The following is a 21,267-nucleotide window of genomic DNA, read 5'->3' as shown; positions in this document are numbered from 1 at the left end:
GCCTGCACTTTCTTCCCCCGCATATTTCATTGCCGCTTGCGTCTCTTTCCATTCATTGTTTGGATTGCTGTTTTGCTTTATTTTAAATAGACTTGAGTTAAGTTCATATTGGTAATGAATGCGACATTCTCGCTCATTTACTATTTTTGCCGTGTTTATTTTGACTGCCGTTTTACCTTTCTGTCTTCGTTGTCTGTACACATTTATGTTGAAATTCGTTTTTACAAGTTTGTGATCGGATGTTAGCAGTGTACCACCGTATGATCGCGAGTTGGTTGAGTAGTGTTTATGGCGGTGTCGACATATGATATAGTCTATTTGGTTGTGTATTGTTATCATTTTGTCTTGGGTTTGGTCTTTCCTTTGTCCTACCCATGTTGTCTGGTGTCTTGATGGGTGGTTGAAAGCACTGTTTGTTATGAAAAGTTTTCTCTGTTCACAGAACTGGACTAATTTTTCTCCGTTATCGTTACGTTTTCCTTTTGAGTATGATCCTAAACATAGTGTGTCACTGTCGAGACGTTTTCCTACTTTGGCATTAAAATCTCCAGCAATTATTAATATTGATTTGTTTCCTATTTTGTTCAGTGTATCGTCTAGGTCTTTGTAAAATTTATCAGTTTCCTCTGGGTATTGTTTTGCGCGTTGACTTGTTGGTGCGTAAACATTTACGATTGAGATAGTGAACGTCTTCTTACCGTGATCGTCTTTATTATCGTTATTCTGGTTCCTTGAATTGATCTTACACTTAAGCTCAAGAACACATATTCTGTCCGAAACATTCCATTCGTCACTAGTCAAATCCCTGCAGTTTTTATTTATGAGAAATCCACATCCATAGTGAGGTGAACTGGAAGCAAAGCACAGCAGTCTGTGACCATTTATTGTTTGGTCGACGCCATCTTGGATCTTCGTCTCTTGTAAACACAACACATCGATTTTATAACTTTCTAAATCTTGACACAGTTGTTCCTTTCGAATGTTACTTTTAATAGATCTTAAGTTAAAAGTTCCAATATTAAGATTAGTCCACATCAGGTAAAAATTAAAGATTCCACACAGTGAATAAATAGAAACATAAGACTATCCACTGAGCCGAAGCTCAATGTCAACAGGTGTCAGCCATGTTGTCCTTCATAATAATATAGTCCACAAGTATATAAATAAAAATAAATTCTTCAGAATTACCCACAATCACTTAATAAAAATGTTACCAAATAATATTATCAAGTAAAAATTCACACTGATGATCTAAATTATGGTTCACATACACGGGGCCCGGAACAAGCCATGAGAATGAAACTCCTTAAATTTAATAGGCCAGTTTGTTTTCTAAGATCTTAATGATAGTATAAAATCTTATCAAAATAGACAAGACAGTGCATATGCCTATCCTAAGAAAAATAAAATACCTGAGCAGCAATAATCCATATGATAAATGTGTGGAATGAAAGAAGAGTTGGGTATAGAAACAGATAAGCCAGGATAAGATAGAGTTATGAAATAAATCTGGAACAGAATAAGGCAATTTAAAAGGTTGTTGTCAAACACTTGTATGGAATGCTTTTAGGGGTTTTTTTTGGGGTTTTTTTTTTTTCTCTTTCTTTTGTGTTGTTTTTGTTAAGTTAAACAGCTTCTGAGACACTCCTGAGTTACTGATGCTCCACGGAAAAAATAAATTGATAAGATGAGATAAAAGAGAACAGAAGTAGTAGTAAAGCCCAGCAAAAAACCGCCCCCGTGACTAGTCTGAGCCATCCAGATGCTTGCATATAATTGAATAATTTAATGACAAAAATACTAATAAAGACACGTGTGAAATGTATTTTCAAAATTATATAAATGCTGAATGTGCTTTACATTGTGATTATTTTTTTTAATGCATGCTATTAAGATGATTAAATACATGTAATATATGGGCGTTTTTCAAATTTTTGTCCAATTAGGAGGGGGAATTTATTTTTCCGGAGTTTCAATCAAATTAGATCAAATCTTGTGATCACTTATGCTGATTACTCTTCAATTATGTCCTATAATATTGAAGCTTAATCTTCTCCTGGCTTCATATGTTGGCAGGTTAAAGTTCGAATCCCATTACATTGACTCACTCCTGTAACACTAATTCAAAGCTGCATTGTTCGCATTTTAAAATTATGATGCAGACAGTATGCTCCTATGGCCTTCTTCAGCATACAGTGGAACCTCCCGATAACGACATGCCACGGGATCGAGTTTTTATGTCGTTATCCGGAGGTTTCCAAGATGGCGAACAAAGTGGGCGTGGTAAGGCCCGCGGGACCAATTTTTATTTACCACGCCACAACTGTACCATTTTCCCTCTGCAGTTTATCCGGGCTGGGGACCAGCATGTGAACAGCTATTTGAATACAACGGAACACATGGCCGCATTTAAAAAATTTGGGTTTTTTTTTGTTATTTCTTTTTGTTTGGGGTTTTTTTTTTTGTTTATTATTTTTTTTTAACTTTTATTTTTGTTTCTCTCTATCCATTAAAAATGTAAAAAAAGGTTCCATCATCCTTGTTATTTTGTTATGAACATCAAGACTTGTTTGGCTTGAAATAATCCTCTATCACTGTTTGACGTTTGGTGCTGGAAATGATAGCAGATACTTTGTCCTCCATTGGGATGAGCATGTCAAATAATTGCGCACCGCATGGCAAAAGTTCTAAGAGTTGTAAGCGCCATAACCGCTTCACTGGCCATCACAACAGGGAGTGGAGCATCGCCGTCAAGATCATCATCGTCTTGATTTTCTGTTGTTGGTGTCTTTGTCTCAAGAATATCTGTGACAATGGACTCAACTGACACTTCAAAAGTGGATGCCAAGTCCTTGTCTATGTTTACATATTCCTCTGGGGTAACCTCGACGTCATCTATGCAGTATTTTTAGTATCAGATATCTACGAAAACTGCCGAAAATCGCCAAAATGATGTCGTTATTCGGAGGTTTTATCAAAAAGTGCGTCGTTATTTGGAGGGTTTTTTTTTACTGATCTTAAATAGAAAAAAAAACTGGGACCAGGGGTCAATGTCGTTATCAGGAGGTTGTCACTATTCGGAGGTGTCGTAATCGGGAGGTTCCACTGTATATTCATTCTCTACAAATGGTTTAATTACGGATATGTGCCTATTTTTTTTAGTTTTGAGAGAGATTTGTTGCAAAATCCTGAAAATTTTGGCAAATTAAATATTTTAATTTCTCATAATTTTTTAAAGAGATAATTCTTAATATACATTAGAGGCTATTTGAGAGAGATAAGTAAAGACATAAATTGAGCAAATTGTAAAAAGAAGATGGGACTGTCCAAATAGACATAAATAGCATTTCTGTACGTCGTTACAGGAGTGAGTCGTATCGTTACAGGAGTGAGTTACTAAATAAAGACGGTCTATAACACTTGGCACACATTTGTATTCACTGCTCATAAGAATCACAAAAGTGAACTGCAAAGGTGCCCCAACGTATCTAAATCGATAATAATAATAAAGAAGACAAGAATTTTTTTAAAGTTTCCAGTTGATCCTAAAAATTGTAATTAGTCGTAGTCGTAGCCTTTGCTTTGAGTACAGAAAAGGTTTTGTCTCAAAAACGAGAGTCACCACAGATTGTTTTTTGTTTTTAAGGGTTATACGGTGCTTGCAACACATTAAGGTCATATCAGCGCCAGTAAAAAGGAAGAAAATAGGATAGTAAAAAGTTCTAGAATTACAATTAAAGCACAAAAGAAAAGGTAAGACAAAGGGGAATTGGTTCAAATAGGGAACAGATGTAGATTCCAAGAGCACACCGTCAAAGTACTTAGTTTGAGCTACCTAAAAGTCTCATCCAGACACAAGCACAGGTCCCAATTAAGAGGAATACACTCAAATGTTTACCAATCATATAATATAATATATAAACTAAACATAATACAATGCATAACAGAGAGATGATTTACAAGGAAAAAAATATCATCTCCAAAAATTACAATTATAGATTCGACTGTTTCCCTCCCAGCCAAGGAATTCCAGCCAGGGTCAGGACAAAACCAAGTAATCTCATTCCAGGACAACGACAGGAAACAATTGGAAAACGGGTATGGGGCATGGGGGGATAGAAGACACAGCATGTACCTCCCTGCCCACTATGGGAGGTCAGGATCCCCACCCAGACCACAGACTGTGTTGTTGCAGTAACTGTTGTAAATGCCAAAAGTCACCAATTTGTTGATTATGAATTAAAGTCTGTTGTATTGTTTAGAGTTAAAAGAGGTGATTATTACGCCACGGGAGGACTTTTGATAGGCACTTAAATTGTGTATCATTATGAATAACAATGGCTGACAAAAATCTTATTTATTTGTCTAATGGTGTCGTAAGGCATTTTTATTGTCAGAACTCAACCAGAATAGAAACAAATATACGCTAGATAAATCTATAAACATGAAAACATGGAATAACAGTGATCCCAAACGAATCAGGATTTCCAACCAGATTTTATGAATCTCTCTCTCTCTCTCTCTCACACACACACACACACTTTCTCTCTCTCTCCCTTCCTCTTTCTTTCTTTATCGCTCTCACTCTTTCTCTTTGTCTTTCCTTCTCCCTCCCTATCTCTCAGTCTCTCTCTCTCTTCCTCTTTCTTTCTTTATTACTCTCACTTTCTGTCTTTCTCTCCCCCCCCCTCTCTCTCTCTCTTTCTTTCTTTCTCTCACTCTATCTTTCTTTCTTTCACTCTCACTCTCACTCTTGCTGTTTCTTTCTTTCTTTCTCTCACTCTCTTTCTTTCACTCTCACTCTCACTCTTGCTGTTTCTTTCTTTCTTTCTCTCACTCTCTTTCTTTCTCTCACTCTCTCTTTCTTTCATTCTCTCTCTCTTTCTTTCTCTCACTCTCTCTTTCATTCTCTCACTCTCTCTTTCATTCTCTCTCTCTTTCTTTCATTCTCTCTCTCTCTCTCTCTCTCTCTCTCTCTCTCTCTCTCTCTCTCTCTCTCTTTTATGTATCTATTTGATATTCTACTGCTTTCCTCTTTATACGCATTCAATATTCCCTAAAACCACTTTTTATCAACCGACCAAAACAAAACAAAAGTATTTTGCTCCATCAACTGCAACTGCAACAAAATTAACTTTTACTTATTAAAATGGAATAAAAGGCACAAAATGATTGGGTTGCCAAAACCTAGATTTAATACTTCAATAGCCGGTTAAAGTTTGAGATTGAGCAGGTGTTTAATTGATCATTTTCTCTAATCTTATTTACATGAATGGTATCTCCTCCTCCATGCCTTCTTTTGTATCCGGTGGGTTATGCATGAAGATAAAGTTGAGTTAACAACAGAACCAACTCTCTAACTTATTGAGATATCTTCTCTTCCCACTTAAATTTCACTATATTGCAAAGGGTTAAAAAATACAAAATTAATAAAGTAGGAAAGAAACTAAAGACGTAATTTACTTTAAAACATTTAAAGTCTCCATCTCATCTCAATCCTGTAACAGTGGACTCACTCCTGTAACACAGCTCGCCATTACAGGAATGAAAATCTGAAGAATATACGTTGCTTGACACTACAGGAAGTGTAATAAATTAATTATTTTGACTTAGCAAGCACTAAAATTTACTAATTAAAGGATGAAAAGTCTCAAAATTTGAATGAGAAAAAGCCCGTTACAGGAGTGAGGTCGTGGTAAATACTCATCATTTTGATAAAAGTTCAAGCTGGTAGATGAAAAATAGGTGGCTGCACGTTCTGTTTTGCTTTCAGCATGTGAGGGGAGGAATGTCTTGCTGTATTTATGTTGCCAGTTGAATGAATATGATATTTTATGGAAGAAAAACTAGGCGAAATTGATTGTCGTTACAGGAGTGAGTCAAATGTCACCGACAAAGATTGATTCCCACAACTGACATCAAAATGGCCTTTTTTACAGATTAGAACTTAATAGATATGAATTAATATGGTATTTCTTTATAATGAAGCAGGAATAGGAGGAAAATAAATATTGCTGTTTGATTCAACAAAACTTTTAAAAATATATTTTTGTCAACCTACAGGGCATTTTGAGCAGGTATGGAGTATATAAATAATTGTAGTTTATTCATTTATGGACCAAATTTCTCAATTCTTGGCATCTATGCTTTTCTAACTGTATTCTTTAATCACATGCTCTATTGCAATAAAAATATACCAAAGAATCCGAAAGCGAAATATATTATATTGTTTTGTTTTTGTTTTTAAGGGTTTTACGGCACTTGCAACACATTAAGGTCATATCAGCGCCAGTAAAAAGGAAGAAAATGGGATAGTAAAAAGTTCTAGAATTACAATAAAGCATCCAAGAAAAGGGAAGACAAAGGGGTATTGGTTCAAATAAGAAACAGGTGTAGATTCCAAAAGCACTCTATCAAAGTACTTAGTTTGAGATCACTAAAAGTCTCATCCAGACACAAGCACAGGTCCCCGCTAAGAGGAACACACAAATGTTTTACAAATCATATATAATATAAAGAAAGATTATACAGTGCATAACAGAGAGCTGATTTACAATGAAAAAAATATCATCTCCCAAAACTAACTATACATTCGACTGTTTCCCTCTCAGCCAGGGGATCTGGCCAGGACCAGGACAAAACCAAGTAATCTCATTCCAAGACAAAGACAGAAAGCATGTTGGAAAACAGATATAAGGGGATAGAAGATACAGTATGTACCCCCCTGCCCACTATGGGAGGTCAGGAACCCAGCCCAGGAAATATATTATATAGTAGGACAGGTATTTGGCAAAAAATTGAAAAACGCCCATATCATTAAAATACTCAAAAACAAAAAAATATCTCACTCAAGAGATATAAGGGAGAAATAACAAAACATCCATCATAAAATTGCATGAACGACAGCATAGACCTTAATATTTCTATATGATTCCAACTCAAGATTTTCTATTCGTCCTTATGTCTTAAGACAGGAAGTGACCTGATAGTTTCATCCCAAAATGGAGACGGAGATGGTCACCATCATCTGGTTTTAATATTAACCCAAAAGAGACCATATATATATATATATATATATATATATATATATATATATATATATATATATATATATATATATATATATATATATATATTTAAAATATTTACCACAATGTTTGGGGCAGTCTACATCGATGTTTCAGGCTTAATTTGCCATCTTCAGGACTGAGTTGTTTTGTTGACTGTTGTTGTTTCTTGAAGTGGTTCCGGTTTGAAGTTAATTAAGAGGAATTTGCGCCGATGGGGACACTTTCCGTAGATCTCATTTTTCATGTTGAGTGTGGCTTCATGAGGTTGTTTGATTATGGTATATTTTTCTTCCAGGCATAAGCTACATTGTTTTGATGTTGGTGTGTATCCTGTTGCTTTAGATAAAATTTTCCATGAAATGTTGTGGTCTATTTTGTTGTCTTTTAATTTCCAAATATGTTCGCTGAGTTTTGTGGATGTTTTTTTGTTAGTGTTTCTAAATGTTGAGGTGTGGAGGTTGTATCTTGTTTTGAAATTATTTTATATATATATATATATAGTCCACTCCGGATAATCGCAACTTTCGGCTAATCCCAACATTTCCCAAGAAACAGAATTAATTCTATATATAAGTCTCTGGTAAATTGCAACAAATTTTCGCCAACAAAAAGTGGCAAATTCAAGAAATCAAGCAAACAAAATATGATTAAATATTATAGTGAATTAAATTGTGACAGGTTGAAGAATCGAGAGTGAGAAGGATTTAATGCTACAGTAGTGTGTCACCACTCTATTACAGACAAAAGAGACTTTGCAGTATCGGTTTGTAATGTCATCTGTAACCATTAAACAGGAGGCGAGGGGGCTGGGCATAGTCTTGACAACAGGTAGACAATGTAATGAGAGACTGGGCAATATCCTTTGTTTTGGGATTGACAACTGTGCATTGCGACCAATAAGTTTGCTGAGAGATTACTGTCTCTCGTCACGGCTAATCTCTTTGACTCTTACAAATGTTGAGAACAAGAGTGAAAGTTAATCCAATCTGAATAAGATGACTTCCATCAAAGATGCCATATAGTTTTTATTTCAATCAAATTCCTCAGTCTGTGGTGGAGTAAGAACAATGTTTACAACAACTGGTTTTGAGTCTACCATATATGTGTAAAATGTTGCAATAGTGGACAGGAAACTCAACTTTGGTTAATTGCAACTTCGGTTAATCGCAACATATCCAGCTGGATATTTTTTTTTCATTCACGCCACCCTAATATATCTGAATGAGTGTGTAGTCTACAATTATTGAACTGTTAATGCATTATTTCGCACTTTTTTTCCAAAATAAATAAAATGAAAGTATTGAATTTATTAGCTATTAAGAGTTTATCATAAGCCAAATATTTTAAGCTTTGTTTGTTACCCGTGTAGTATAATATAAGTCGATTTTGAGGGTTTCAATAATTTATTGAGTTATGCCCCTTTGTAACTTAAGATTGAAATACTTAGGTTCTTTGCAGGTGATTTTTACCATGAAACACCTCAAAATACAAGGAAAGCTTCAATGTGCTTATAGAAATAGTGTATCTGCACAATATATCAAATTTTGAAAAAAATCCCAGGCGACATCTTTGACCATTTTGAGCCTTCAAGTTGACAAAATTTTGCCATTCTGGTGCACGTCGCATTACGCTATCGAAGTGGCAATTCGGACCCGAGTCTGAATTGCTTCCCGTGGCACTTAGGACTCCTGCCACAATGCACCTGCGCAATCACAGGAAGTGTTGGAAGTGGAAGCTGGGTCGAAAGTGAAGCGTGTTACGGTGGGCGAAGCTGCTCGTTCTCAGTTGTCAGTCGGTAGGAGAACGAGTGAGCGAGCAAGTCAAGTTTTAGAAGTTTTAGAACTCCCAAAGATGACTACCTTCAAAAGCGGTGATCTATTTTCTTCTTTCAACGAATTCATGCAAACCTTGAAAGACTTTGAGAAGGCGACCAATGCGTTGTTTGTTTTAGGATCCTCTAAAAAGGTACGTAACTTATTTTATCGTACTTTCAGTCATATTTTTCTTTCATCCGTCCCTGGTGACAGTGTGCTGCAAATGCTGTGATTTATTTTCTTAGAGCAGTCTTTGTTGTTTACTATTACTATTACAGTAATATTTCCCATATTTTTTTCTTTAGACGTGGTCCCTGTCAAGTAGAGTAATGTTCCATATTTTCAAGCTTTTTGTTGCCAGATCTAAATCTGTGAAAAATCTTGCTTCGTCCACTCTTGTCAATTAGTAGTGCCAATCTCAATGGAAATGGCTACAAGCACCCACGTGTTGTTTTTATAGGTTTTGAGGTTAGAAGCCCTTAGTTACTAAGCTGAATATGTCCCAGTCCCAGTGGTTATGACCCGAGTTTTAGCCTAAAATTTAGGGCTTTTGAGTGATATATAGTGATAGAGATAGGTCTCAGACGTAATTCCTTTGTTTATGGATGGATTTTATGATTTATGTCTCATTTTATATAGGAGAATTTATAATATCGTTTGGTGTTGTAACGTTAAAATTTTGTCTTCCTTTTGATCGTGGGATAAAATGTGACTGTAATGCTAATATTGCTATTGCTTTGTTATTTTTATGTGGTAGGAGGTCTAATTTGATTATTAAACACCCGAAAAAAAAAAAAAAGGGAATGTCTTTTCGTAGTGTTTTTATGCACCTCCGTTGACGGTGTATCTTAACGGATCGTTTTTATACACCTCCGTCACGCATGCGCATCCCACCCAAATTCATCAGCGAAATTGTGTTTCTGTATTTGGACATGGCAAAAGTTATATTGTGACATCTGTAGGATATATTTGTTAATAAATTTATAAAAAAAATAATAATAATTTTAAAAATCGAAATATGAAACCAGAAAATAGAAGTTGCATTGAAGGTAAAATAATGTTTTAGAAAGACCTCATTAAATGTGATGAACAGTCAGGTGGCTCCGTAGCACAGTGGACAAGCTGTCAGACTCTAAACTTGAAAGTACAGGGTTCGATTCCCATTGTAGTCATTTTTTTTTTATTTACTTTATTTTTGTTTGCTTTTTTTCTTTCTTATTTCATTTTTTTTTTTCAAAAACTTTTTATCATGTTTTTAAAAAATCTTCTAGTTTAATTTTCTAAAATTATTTATTTATTTGAGATCAGTATTTGTGTGCCATGTTTCTCTTTACTTTTGATTTTTACAATTATTGTTATTATTCTTTAATTTATTATCATTGTATAAACGTACATCGGTAATCACTAAGCAGCGTGCTATACTGCAATCTAAAACTATTTAAACCTCATGGACGTATGCAGCAACATTTTCATTAATTTACCATCACCGCCTACGGAGGTGCATAAAAACGGTGCGTTTTTGTACACCTCCAACGGAGATGCATAAAAACGCCACCATTTTTTTTCTGTGAATTATATGTCCAATATAGCTGGGTCTAAAGTTAGACAACCCCACCCCAAATTTATTACAGTAGGCACTTGCAAGAAGTAGCTCTCGCGAGTTGAAAAAAGACGAGGATTTCTGTTTCCGTTTTCGAAGTGACTATTCTCACCCCCCGATGCTAGTCTTCATAATAGTAGTCCACAATTGTTGCATGCACAAGTTGCACAATTAAAAAAAAAAAATCAATCAAATCCAAATCGCAAAAAGCCGGCGACGTTTTTTTCGGTAATCCAATCGGCCGGGGGGGGTGAGAATAGAGGCAGCCTTCCGTTTTTGAGGGGGAAAAATTTTGGAGTGATTTTAAAATGTTCATTCTTCTTTCTCAGTGGAATGAAATGGCATGCATTATATATCATTGGAAAGGGCATAAAATTCTACATACAATGATGCTAATATTATTATCTTCCTATATCATGATTTTGAGAAATCTGTGCGTAAAGAGAGTATATGTGTTTAACCGCTTATAACTTTTAAACCAGAGATGGTCCTTCTTAATTAAAAGGGAGTGAGTATTTTCCGCCGGGCGGAAAATAACCTTTTTTTCTTATTCTCCGCCGGGCTTATCCTAGGGTCTTGTGACCCCCGGTCGTGTCAAAGGTCACATCCGGTCGACCGTGGCGCCAACCGCCAAGTCGCGAAGCCATGATTGTTTTGTTCGATTGTCAATGATTGTGACTCTTGATTTCCAAGCACTTTTTCATCTTATCAACAATTGCAAAAATGCAGTTAACCAATTGCAGACTGAGACTGATACCATTTTTATTCGTCAGGATTCTGTAGAGGTAAGAATTTGACTTTTCTTCTTTTTGTGTTTTTGTTTTTAACAAGGCTCGGACTCAGGACAGTGAAGTATATCGAGCAATGCCGATGGCGATATGAATGAGGAGATAGATGAATGAATGAGAATGTAATTGTATTGTAATAACAACACGCCTTGCCGACTGTCACGTGTGCCATGTGTTCTACATTCCAATGTGATCTTTATGGATTAATCCTTCGTTGATTTTACTTCTAATACTGTGTAAGTGTAACTGTGTGCATTGTAATTGTAACTGTAACAACTGGGCAGTTTTCAGCAGCAGTGGAAGCGGTGACACAATTTTTAGAACTTTGGAGTGAAATTGAGATGCCTCATGATGATGATAATGACAATGATATAAGATATACAGTACTGTAATGAAAAACGATATCATTTTAACCATTACTTTTTTAACAAATTTATTTATTTATTTATCTATTTATATTATTATTATTATTATTATTATTATTATTATTATTATTATTATTATTATTATTATTATTATTATTATTATTAACTTAAACAATGACATTGGTATGTGCCATTTTCACTGCAGTGAATTTAATTTTTTTTTTTTTCATTGACAGCTAACATCAAAGAGTCCAGTTGACGGTACTGGTGTCCTGACAATCAAGAATGATAGCTGGCTCAAGATGTGTTGTGGCAATCTTATTAATCAGCAAACCATCATCTGTGCCAGCAGAGCAGAGTATCTGCATGCACTTTTTGAAACTGGTTAGTAATGTTTTGAAATCTTCATATAGCGCCTTACATTTTTATTGCAGAGATGCCAACCAGTACAGGTTTCCCGTGTTCTGTACGGTTTTTCTTCCGAAGTATGGGCATACGGTTTTATCATGAAAAATACGGGATTTGGTTGAAGTGAAAAATCCACTTAATTACGATCACAACATGAAAAGTGTTTTCATGCAGAAGAGCTTTCATTATCGATACTGAATTTTGCGAATCTTGCCCAGCCTACTGCTATTAACTATGAGTAATTCACTGCCCTAACGAGTACAAGTTAACGAAGTCCGATTCGACCTTTTCGGGTTGATATCGATTTCTGCACAGCGCAGTAAATACAGGTTTTTGTCCTAAAATACAGGTTTTTGGTCTTGAAAATATGGGTTTTCAAAAGGCTAGGTTGGCATCTCTGTTATTGGTGATCAATACAGTACGCTCGAGCATGGGAATTTCAAACAAGTCGGGACCATGCCGGTTTGTTCGAGATTTCCGTGTTTTTGAGTTTTCCAATTTGAGTATTTTACACAGGATTTGAGGGAGGTAAATGTGGGTGGTCTTAATAAAATTCGTATTATAATTATAATGATAACTCCCCATTATTATGAACTCTGTAGAGAGTCGATAGTGAGACTGCAATTTCCTTTTCTCTGTCAGTTCAACACAATCAATTAGTGGGGAAAAAATTCAACAGATCGCAAGGGAGTGTCCACTATATGAACGAAATAAAGGGATTAAAACTGGGAATTGTACCAAGTTTGAGATTTCCGTGATTTCGAGATTTGCATGCTCAAGTATAAATGCTCGTTAATCTAAATGATAGTTTGTTGTCAAGAGTTTTGTCCTGTATGGTAAAGCCAATGAAATTTCAACTGTGTTGGTGATGGTGAAAATGATGGCCATTTAAAATAAATTGGTATGTCTTTGACAAATTCAATTTATGACAATGATTTTGATTATATAGACCTTTCCAAAAATTGCTAACGAAATGCCTCTTTTCTATTTCCATTTTTCAAACCAGAGCAAGATCAACCATCTTTGTGGAACATCAGACAAAGTGGTTGCAAACAAGTGGTGTTGAATTTTCCTGTATTGAGCCGAAAGAAAAATAATTTTCTGGGAGTTTGCGAAAGCAAATTGCGTTTGATTTGGAGCTAAATCTATTTTCGCCATTTACCTGGGTTTTTTTTTTTGTCTCAAATAGATTTGACTTTGTAGTTCAAATTGATTAGATACTTATCTCACAAGCAGCATTTTAAACAATAAAAACATGAGGGTAGTGCGTCATATCGTATTAGTTTTTGTGATTACAGTGATGAATTCGTAAGATATAAATCATATTTGACCACAATAATGTTTAAATTTTTCAGCATTTATTTTCTTAGGGAATGGGTTAGCGAATCATTTATACATTTTTTAGACAGATCAATCTACACAATTTTCGTGTTTTCTTGTCCTATGATAGTCATTATTTTGAAAATTTTATGGATCAGCTTATGTCAAATAAGTGTTTTCTCAAATTTCCGTTTTGTGTCATTTTCTGATTTTCTAAGAACCATATATGTCATTTTCCTTTAGATTATTTTCAAATTTATTCAGAATCTTTTTTATGATGTGTTTTGCATCATGATGGAAACATTTTGGGGTAAATTAAAATTTAGACGTTTTTTGAATTTTAAAAATTAATTTTTTTCCTGTCGATCCGCACCACAATTTCAGCCGAAATAAAAAAAATATTGTACAGCATTTCTTTCTAGACAATTTTTTTTTTTTCAGAAATTGATCAATTTACAAAATTTGACTATTCTCTTGTTCCATATTGATTATACTTTGAAATTTTGATGGACGTTGTCTGCAAAATTAGCTTGTTTATCAAATTAATAAAGACATTTTGTTTTTTTCTCAAAATATCATTTTCAGATTTTCTGACATTCATAGCTGGATTGTTTCCCATCAGATTGTATACCAAATTTGGTCAGAATCTTTCGTATGATGGGTATTGCATCATGATGGATTTGGTTTTGGGCTAAACTAAAATTTAGTAGTTTTATGAATTTTTAAATTGGATTTTTTCTTGTCATTCCATGCCAAGTTTTCAATCGTAATCGAAAAACAATTCTTTAAATATATTTTTCAAGACTTGCTAAGCCTTTCCATCGTGATGTAGCTCTTGTAGGGAACATTGTGTGTAAATTTGGAAGATTTCGTTGGTTTTCGGTGCATCAGTGTCGGAAATTATTTTTTTTGTGGGGTGGGTGGGGTTGGTCTCATTTTAGCCTATATTGTCTGTGTCATTGAAGACATTTAAATATGGATATGAAAGAGAGAGGGAGAATTGATGAATTTATTTTTAAAAAATTGTTTTATAATTAGACACAAGTTGTATTGAATGAATACTATTAACAAATTCAGAACAATCAAACAAAATAATGAAAAAGGAAGAAAAAAAAAAGGACAGGCTTATAAAACCGCCAAATGTACTATCATGCTACAGCTAAAAGGTACATAAATATTTACACCCATTTGCTCCATCCCCTTCCCTTTCGATCATCTTCTCATCCATGGCCACCATGTGTCTTGTGCTACTCTCGACATTTGGCGCCAGTGTGTCTAGACTAACGTCATAAATAAAGGAGTGTCACCAAAATTCATGCAACTGAATAGAGGTGTCAAAAAATGATAGAAGGCATATTTTTTTTTCATGAACTACCACTTAGCAGAAAAGGTTTGACATGACAATAACAATGGAACATTAATGAAAAAAATTGCGGAAATTTTTGGCCAAAACACAAGGAGGTATTTGTTTTTACATAACAAACCCGACTTGTGTCTGTATTATTGCAACCTTGTGATGATATAAGAATCTTTAATCAATTGCAAAACATATTCCATCTACAGAGCAAATTTAAATTAGCCTTTAAATTTAAACAATCATTTCTTAAATCGATCAGCCTAACTTACTATTATGTACATATTATCTCTCTATTACCAAATATCTATAAACACAATATGAAGATAGAGGAAGGGTGGCTGAGAGACAAATATAGACATGAGAAAGAGAGTGAGAGAATGCAAGAATACTTAGTGAATTGATTTTTTATTTTATTTTTTAAATTGTGTTATAATTAGACACAAGTTGTAATGAATTCTATTAACAAATTCAGAACAATCAAACAAAAACAAAATTAAAAAGAAGAAAAATTTTTAAAAGACGCTTATAAAACTTATAAAATCGTCAAATGTACTATCATGCTACAGCTAAAAAGTACACAAATATTTACACCCATTTGCTCCATCCCTTTCCCTTTCGATTTCGATCATCTTCTCATCTATGGCCACCATGTGTCTTCTGCTACTTTTTACATTTGACGCCAGTGTGTCTAGACTAACGTCATATATAAGGGAGTGTCGCCAAAATTCATGCAACTGGGCAGAGGTGTCAAAAATGATAGAAGGCATATTGTTTTTTCCCCCTGAACTACCACTTAGCGGAAAATGTTTGACTTGACAAAAACAACGGAACATTTATGAAGAAATCCTAAAATCCCAGATTGTCATCACTGGTCCCCACTAAATATTTTAAAATTTATTTATTTATTTTATTTTAGTTTTTTTTTGTGCAAAACATTGCAAAGTTTGCGGCCGCAATGCAAATCAGGGATTTTTTTTTTGCCATGTTTTTTTGTTTTTTTTTTGCGGCCAGCAACGCGGCCGCAAGCGATGCAAAAAAAAAAACTGCCATTACAGTATTAGTCACTGCGACTGGTCCCCACCACAGGTATTGTCCACTGAGCCCCTACAGCCAGCCCTATTAGCCACTGGATCCTTATCATCAGCTCTATTAGCCAATGAGTCCCTACTTGAGGATATTCTAACTGTTCTATTATATTTGGGTTTATTTACAGGTACTATATTAAGTTAAGCCTGTTTCTGTATTGTTGATCAATAAAGAATATTGAATTGCAACAAATACTTAGTTATTTACCTACCACCAGCCCTATTAGCCATTGAGTCCTTACCATCAGCTCTATTACTATTACTATTAGCCACTGAGTCACTACCGCCAGCTCTATTAGCCACTGAGTCCCTACCACTACCACCAGCCCTATTGTCCACTGAGTCCCTACTACCAGCTCTATTAGCGACTGAGTCCTTACCACCAGCCCTATTCGCCACTGAGTCCCTGTTACCAGCTCTATTGTCCACTGAGACCTTACCATCAGCTCTATTAGTATTAGCCAATGAGTCTCTACTACCACCAGTTCTATTAGCCACCATCCTATCAATATTAGCCGCTGAGTCCCTGCCGCCTTCTCTATTACTATTACTAAAGGCCACTGCATCTTTACCATGATGGGGAGGGGGGGGGGGTATTTGACACACAGTAGAGTACCCACTGAGGCCCAACCACCAGCACTATAGACACATAATTGTTATTTGTTCCCATCACAGTACAGACGATGTGTAACCTTTAACGTGTCGTGAACGGATTTCCCAATCTCGTTCACGATATGTAAAATAAGGAAAAAGTTCAGAAAAAGTCTCCACCGAAGTGGGCGTTCTCCATATATGTAGAGGACATATATGGGCGGTTAAAAATGCTCTAAAAGCACATCGGGAATCGTCCCAGTACAGTCTAATTCTAAAACATAGTATGGCGGATCGGATCTGTCAGATACAAACGATAGGCAAAATAGTAGATATAGAATTAGGCTTGGTGTCGAAGAGAAAAGAATGAAGGGTGTCACAAGCTTTTATAGGATAGACACGATGACGTCACGTTTACGCGGGAGACAGTGAACAAACACAACATGAAGATTACTCACAACAGCCTGATCGAGACACGACAGTCATACCATAACAAAACACTTACAACAACAACAACATAAACTTATCACAATAATCAGTGACATAAAATCTTCCCCACAAACGTTTGTAGTCTGATTGAGCAACACTAGTGAGAACTAATCACACAACTAGCAGTGAGAAAGAGCAAAGTTAAGTCAACTCCCTTCATTCTCCAAATTATTTTAGTCCGGCAAGCTTGAACTTGAAGTGTGTCTCAAATCTACTAATTAATTACCCACTGATTCTCTACCGTCTACCGCCACCGCTATCACCCACTGATTTCCTACCGTCTACAGCCACCGCTATCACCCACTGATTCCCTAATAATAACGAGGGAGGGGGGGGGGCAAATAACGACCAGATTATTTACACTACACCACGAAGGTCAGAATATGGGAGTCCGCTAAGTCTCAAAGATCAACTTGAAAAACCCGGCGGAAAATAAGCAAATTTGTTATTCTCCGCCCGGCGGAAAATAAAAAGAAGGACTATTTTCCGCCCGGCGGAGAATAATGACAGCCTAATTAAAAAAAAGTCCTTCTGAGATACATATTAAAGTAGCTTCTCTAAAAATTTCAGAGCAAAATATGTTTGCACTCAAAAGTTAGAGCTCCCCAAAAAACAGTTATTGGCCTCGATTGTTTACAGAAGCTGCCATTTTCTTATACTGATTCACTTCCTGTCGTCTGCTGCGTTTGAGAGATAACTTCGTCAATCCACATCAAAACTTTACATCTTTATATCTTACAACATATTCCATTTATGGAAGTTATTTTTGTTTTAAATTATTCAATTAATTGGCGTTTTCATGTCCATGCATTCATTTTATAATTTACAATTCTCTTCCTACGCTAAATTAATACCGATATCACTATTTTGAAAAATTCTTGCAAGTGCCTATCTAATTACAGTGATGCACCAAAAACCAATGAGATCTCTTCCAAATGTATTTACCTTGGCATGTTTCACATCTGGATTTGTGATTGGTTGGGGTAATGCAGACATAGACCGACATAAGAAAAGAGGACTCCTTGAGGAAATAATTCGTGAACTGCATTTTGTTAAAAATGCCATCCTGATCAAATGATCTAATGACGAAGCTTGCGTTTTGGAGCTGGAGGCTGTTCTCGGCGGAGAAGAAATGAGATCAGTTGGTGAAGTGATAACGGTTCCTATTTTGGCTCGCTAGAGCTGACTGATGGGCACTAAGTGATACAAGTAGATAGAAGTACGATTATATTTATTTTATACTTAGGCTCCTTCCGCACTAGGACAAAACTGTCCCAGGACAAATTTGTCCTGTCCCACAGAAAAAAATCTTCTATTCAAAAGGGGTACCGCACTAGGACAGGACTGTCCCAGGACACACCTGGCGTATCGCTTGCGCAAATGCGTTATCAAAATAATAATAATAATAATAATAATAATAAATCTTTACTGTCTAAAAAAAATGGCAATTTGTCATTTGGTTACACATTTATAACAATACAATATTGACATAGACACCCTCACACAGATACACACTAGTAACATCGTAGTCATCGAGGAAAAAAAACGGCATCAACAATAACATTATCATCATCATCATCATCATCATCATCATCATCATCATCATCATCACAACAACATTCCTAATATTTTCGTTACAATCCTTCACTTTCACCATTCCCCTATAACACCATCACCATTTTCATCATACTCCATATTATATAATTTCCTGTAACAAGCTATGAGAGGGAAAGCCTGTGGTTCCTCCTCACACACACACACACTCTCTCTCTCTCTCTCTCTCTCTCTCTCTCTCTCTCTCTCTCTCTCTCTATCTAGCTATCTATCTATCTATCTATCTATCTATCTCTGTCTCTCTCTGTTCTTTGACGCTTATGTCAGAAATAGTAATATCTTCATATCATATACATAACATGCAATTTTGTTCTAGTAAAGTTACATAAAATGAGATAATGAGATTTGCACATCAAATTCCTTTCTAAGGGTAAGAATCTTGTCCTTTCTCTTCCCCCCCCCCCTCTCTCTCTCTCTCTCTCTCTCTCTCTCTCTCTCTCTCTCTTCCTTCCTTCTTGTCTATCTTCTCTGTATGTGAGAAAGAACTATCGATGCTGTGAGTTTGCCCAAAATGCTCAAAACATCCGCAAACAGGACGCAACGCACCAATACACAAAACCGCATGCAATCCCGAACGCCCAAAGTCCGACCGCTAGATTTCAGTGAGAACCATTCATAAAAAGCGGTCGGCGATAAACAACTATAATAAGGAGCTGAGTTACTTCAATTGTGTTTCTCCCATATGAAACTAAGCTACACATATTTATATTATTACTATATACTCTAAATATATTTTGAGTCCTAATCATACTCTCTTGTGTCATAATAACATGAGTGCAACACACACACACACACACACACACACACACACACGCATGAACATAAACACACCAATGAACAATTTCCCCTTGTTCACTCTCCCCCCCCCTCTCTCTCTCTCTCTCTCTCTCTCTCTCTCTCTCTCTCTCTCTCTCTCTCTCTCTTTCTCAATAAATAAAGATGTATTATTATTAAATGGATGAAATGGAGGTTGCATATTTCTGTGCTTTACTACGTAGAAAAAAAGACAAATGGAAAGAGGAAATAATATTGTGTGCATCCTTTAATGACCCAAAGATTGCTCAAGGGTCAAATCATAGACTATGGTGATCTCCGATCTTATACTAAAATGTTTTTCTTGGAATCACCTCACTATACCCAAGTTCAAATGAGTACCAGTTCGCTGATGAAAGTAATCTTTGACAGACTAGCGTCCTTTCATGAGGCTATTAGAGGGTCTGCATGGCTCGGCGGTACGGTCTTTGCTTCGTACCCGAAAGGTACCAGGTTCGATCACTGCGCTGTGTGACATTGAACAAGTCACCTCGTCCGAGCTCAATTTACGGCGCTGCACTGCGGCTAACGCCTAGGTTATACCTCGCCCTAACTCAATTTACGGCTGACGTCTGGGTTATTCCAGTCTTCCCTTGGAATAGACCCCCGAGAAAAATTTCCCCTAATGATAGGGAGAATTTTTTTTTTAATGTTAAACTGTTATCTGTCTGCTCAACGCTACAGAAACATGGATAAGTTCCGGATTTATAAGCTTAGGAGGCAGGATGGCCGAATGGTTAGCGCGTTGTACTCTGGACTCAGAGGTTCTGTGTTCGATTCCGACCGAAGCCAATTTGTACTTTCCTAGAGCAAGAAAATTTACTCCAATCAATCACTCCATTCAGGTGTAAAAGGGTACCTGTCAAGCTAGGATAGTAATCTGCGATAAACTAGCGTCCTGTTCAAAGGTTTTCAAACAAATACGTTAATTGTCCGCTTCACGCTATTGAAACCGGGATAACTCCTGCACCATTGGCTACAAGGCTCTAAAGGACTTAATTTGTCTTACAATGAGCCCAAGTGGCTCAGAAGGACTTACTTTAAAAATATTCTTATTGAGAATTCCCGAAATAAATAACGATAAAGGTAATTGATCCCACAAGTTACCGAATATATGTGCGACCGGTTTTAGACACGGTACTGCTGTGTCACAAAGTGTGACACTTCTTAAATTATATTTATAAACATACGTTATTAAATTGCCGAAAATGTTTATGTTGCTATGCATTCTGTTCGTGGTTTCATCACATAGAATTATTTTTTGAATTGTTATTGCTTTTTATATTCAGAATTGAAATAAATAAATAAATTATAACTGTGAAATTGAATGTAAGCTTTAGTTTAATATAAAAGTGGACGTTTCGGGTTTCCCCTTAATCAACAAAACAGGATGAATGACACTCTACAGACGAATGAGATAATGTGGTAGTGGCGTTGTTAAGATGCATACACAAAAACATTGATGGGCATGAAATTGTATGCTACTTTGTGAGGAAGCGCGAATTAAAATAGAGAAATAGAAATTTATAAAAGGTGCGTAATTAATTAAGTCAAAAGAGGGGAGACGGGGAGGAACTGTGTAATGCAGTATAGAAAGTGAAATAAAATAAAGTGTGGACTATTGTTGGAAAATAAATACAAAATATAAGGGATGTAAGTATTAATATATTAGTGGCATTAGCAGCAGCAGAAGCAACAGTAGAAATAGTAGTAGTAGTAGTAGTAGTAGTAGTAGTAGTAGTAGTAGTAGTAGTAGTGGTAGTAGTAGTAGGGATGCAGAAAATAAAGGCAGGCATTGCAACTTTGACACAGCGCCGCCAAGTCTGGGACTTTTTTGTCCTAGTGCGGAAGGCTGCTATATTTTTCTACTATCACAAACGATATGAACACGGGACTGGGACAGCCCTGTCCCGTTGATTTTGTAGCATTTCACAACGGCTTGGGACACAACGG

The 21,267-nt window shown here is 35.9% G+C and overlaps 2 protein-coding genes across 2 annotated transcripts in view; one reads left to right on the top strand and one right to left on the bottom strand.

Annotated features, from left to right (window-relative positions):
- Nucleotides 1–18,092, bottom strand: part of LOC144966614 (aldehyde dehydrogenase, mitochondrial-like) — a 35,857-nt gene extending 17,765 nt beyond the window's left edge. Inside the window, exon 1 of the mRNA XM_078903355.1 lies at nt 17,833–18,092. Within this exon, the coding sequence (XP_078759481.1) occupies nt 17,833–17,952 (120 nt within the window). The 5' untranslated portion in view covers nt 17,953–18,092. The remainder of the gene's footprint in view (nt 1–17,832) is intronic.
- LOC144966615 (uncharacterized) lies at nt 11,075–13,315 on the top strand. Its single transcript, XM_078903356.1, has 3 exons — nt 11,075–11,269; nt 11,874–12,021; nt 13,052–13,315. Exons 1-3 carry the CDS (start codon nt 11,153–11,155, stop codon nt 13,186–13,188), a joined length of 402 nt encoding a protein of 133 aa, XP_078759482.1. The 5' UTR covers nt 11,075–11,152; the 3' UTR covers nt 13,189–13,315.
- Nucleotides 18,093–21,267: the final 3,175 nt, after the last annotated feature.

Source organism: Berghia stephanieae, chromosome 2, assembly GCF_034508935.2.
Source record: "Berghia stephanieae isolate SIO BIC M18660-M18661 chromosome 2, UCSD_Bste_1.3, whole genome shotgun sequence".
In the NCBI taxonomy this organism is placed as follows: domain Eukaryota; kingdom Metazoa; phylum Mollusca; class Gastropoda; order Nudibranchia; family Aeolidiidae; genus Berghia; species Berghia stephanieae.
This window is presented reverse-complemented; position numbering and strand designations above follow the sequence as displayed.

What these genes read in the sequence shown, in the direction of transcription:
- LOC144966615 (XM_078903356.1), top strand. Translation starts at nt 11,153, where the DNA reads ATGATTGTGACTCTTGATTTCCAAGCACTTTTTCATCTTATCAACAAT. An exon ending in TTCGTCAGGATTCTGTAGAG is followed by an intron (nt 11,270 to 11,873) that starts GTAAGAATTTGA and finishes TTTCATTGACAG; the next exon opens with CTAACATCAAAGAGTCCAGT. An exon ending in GCATGCACTTTTTGAAACTG is followed by an intron (nt 12,022 to 13,051) that starts GTTAGTAATGTT and finishes TTTTCAAACCAG; the next exon opens with AGCAAGATCAACCATCTTTG.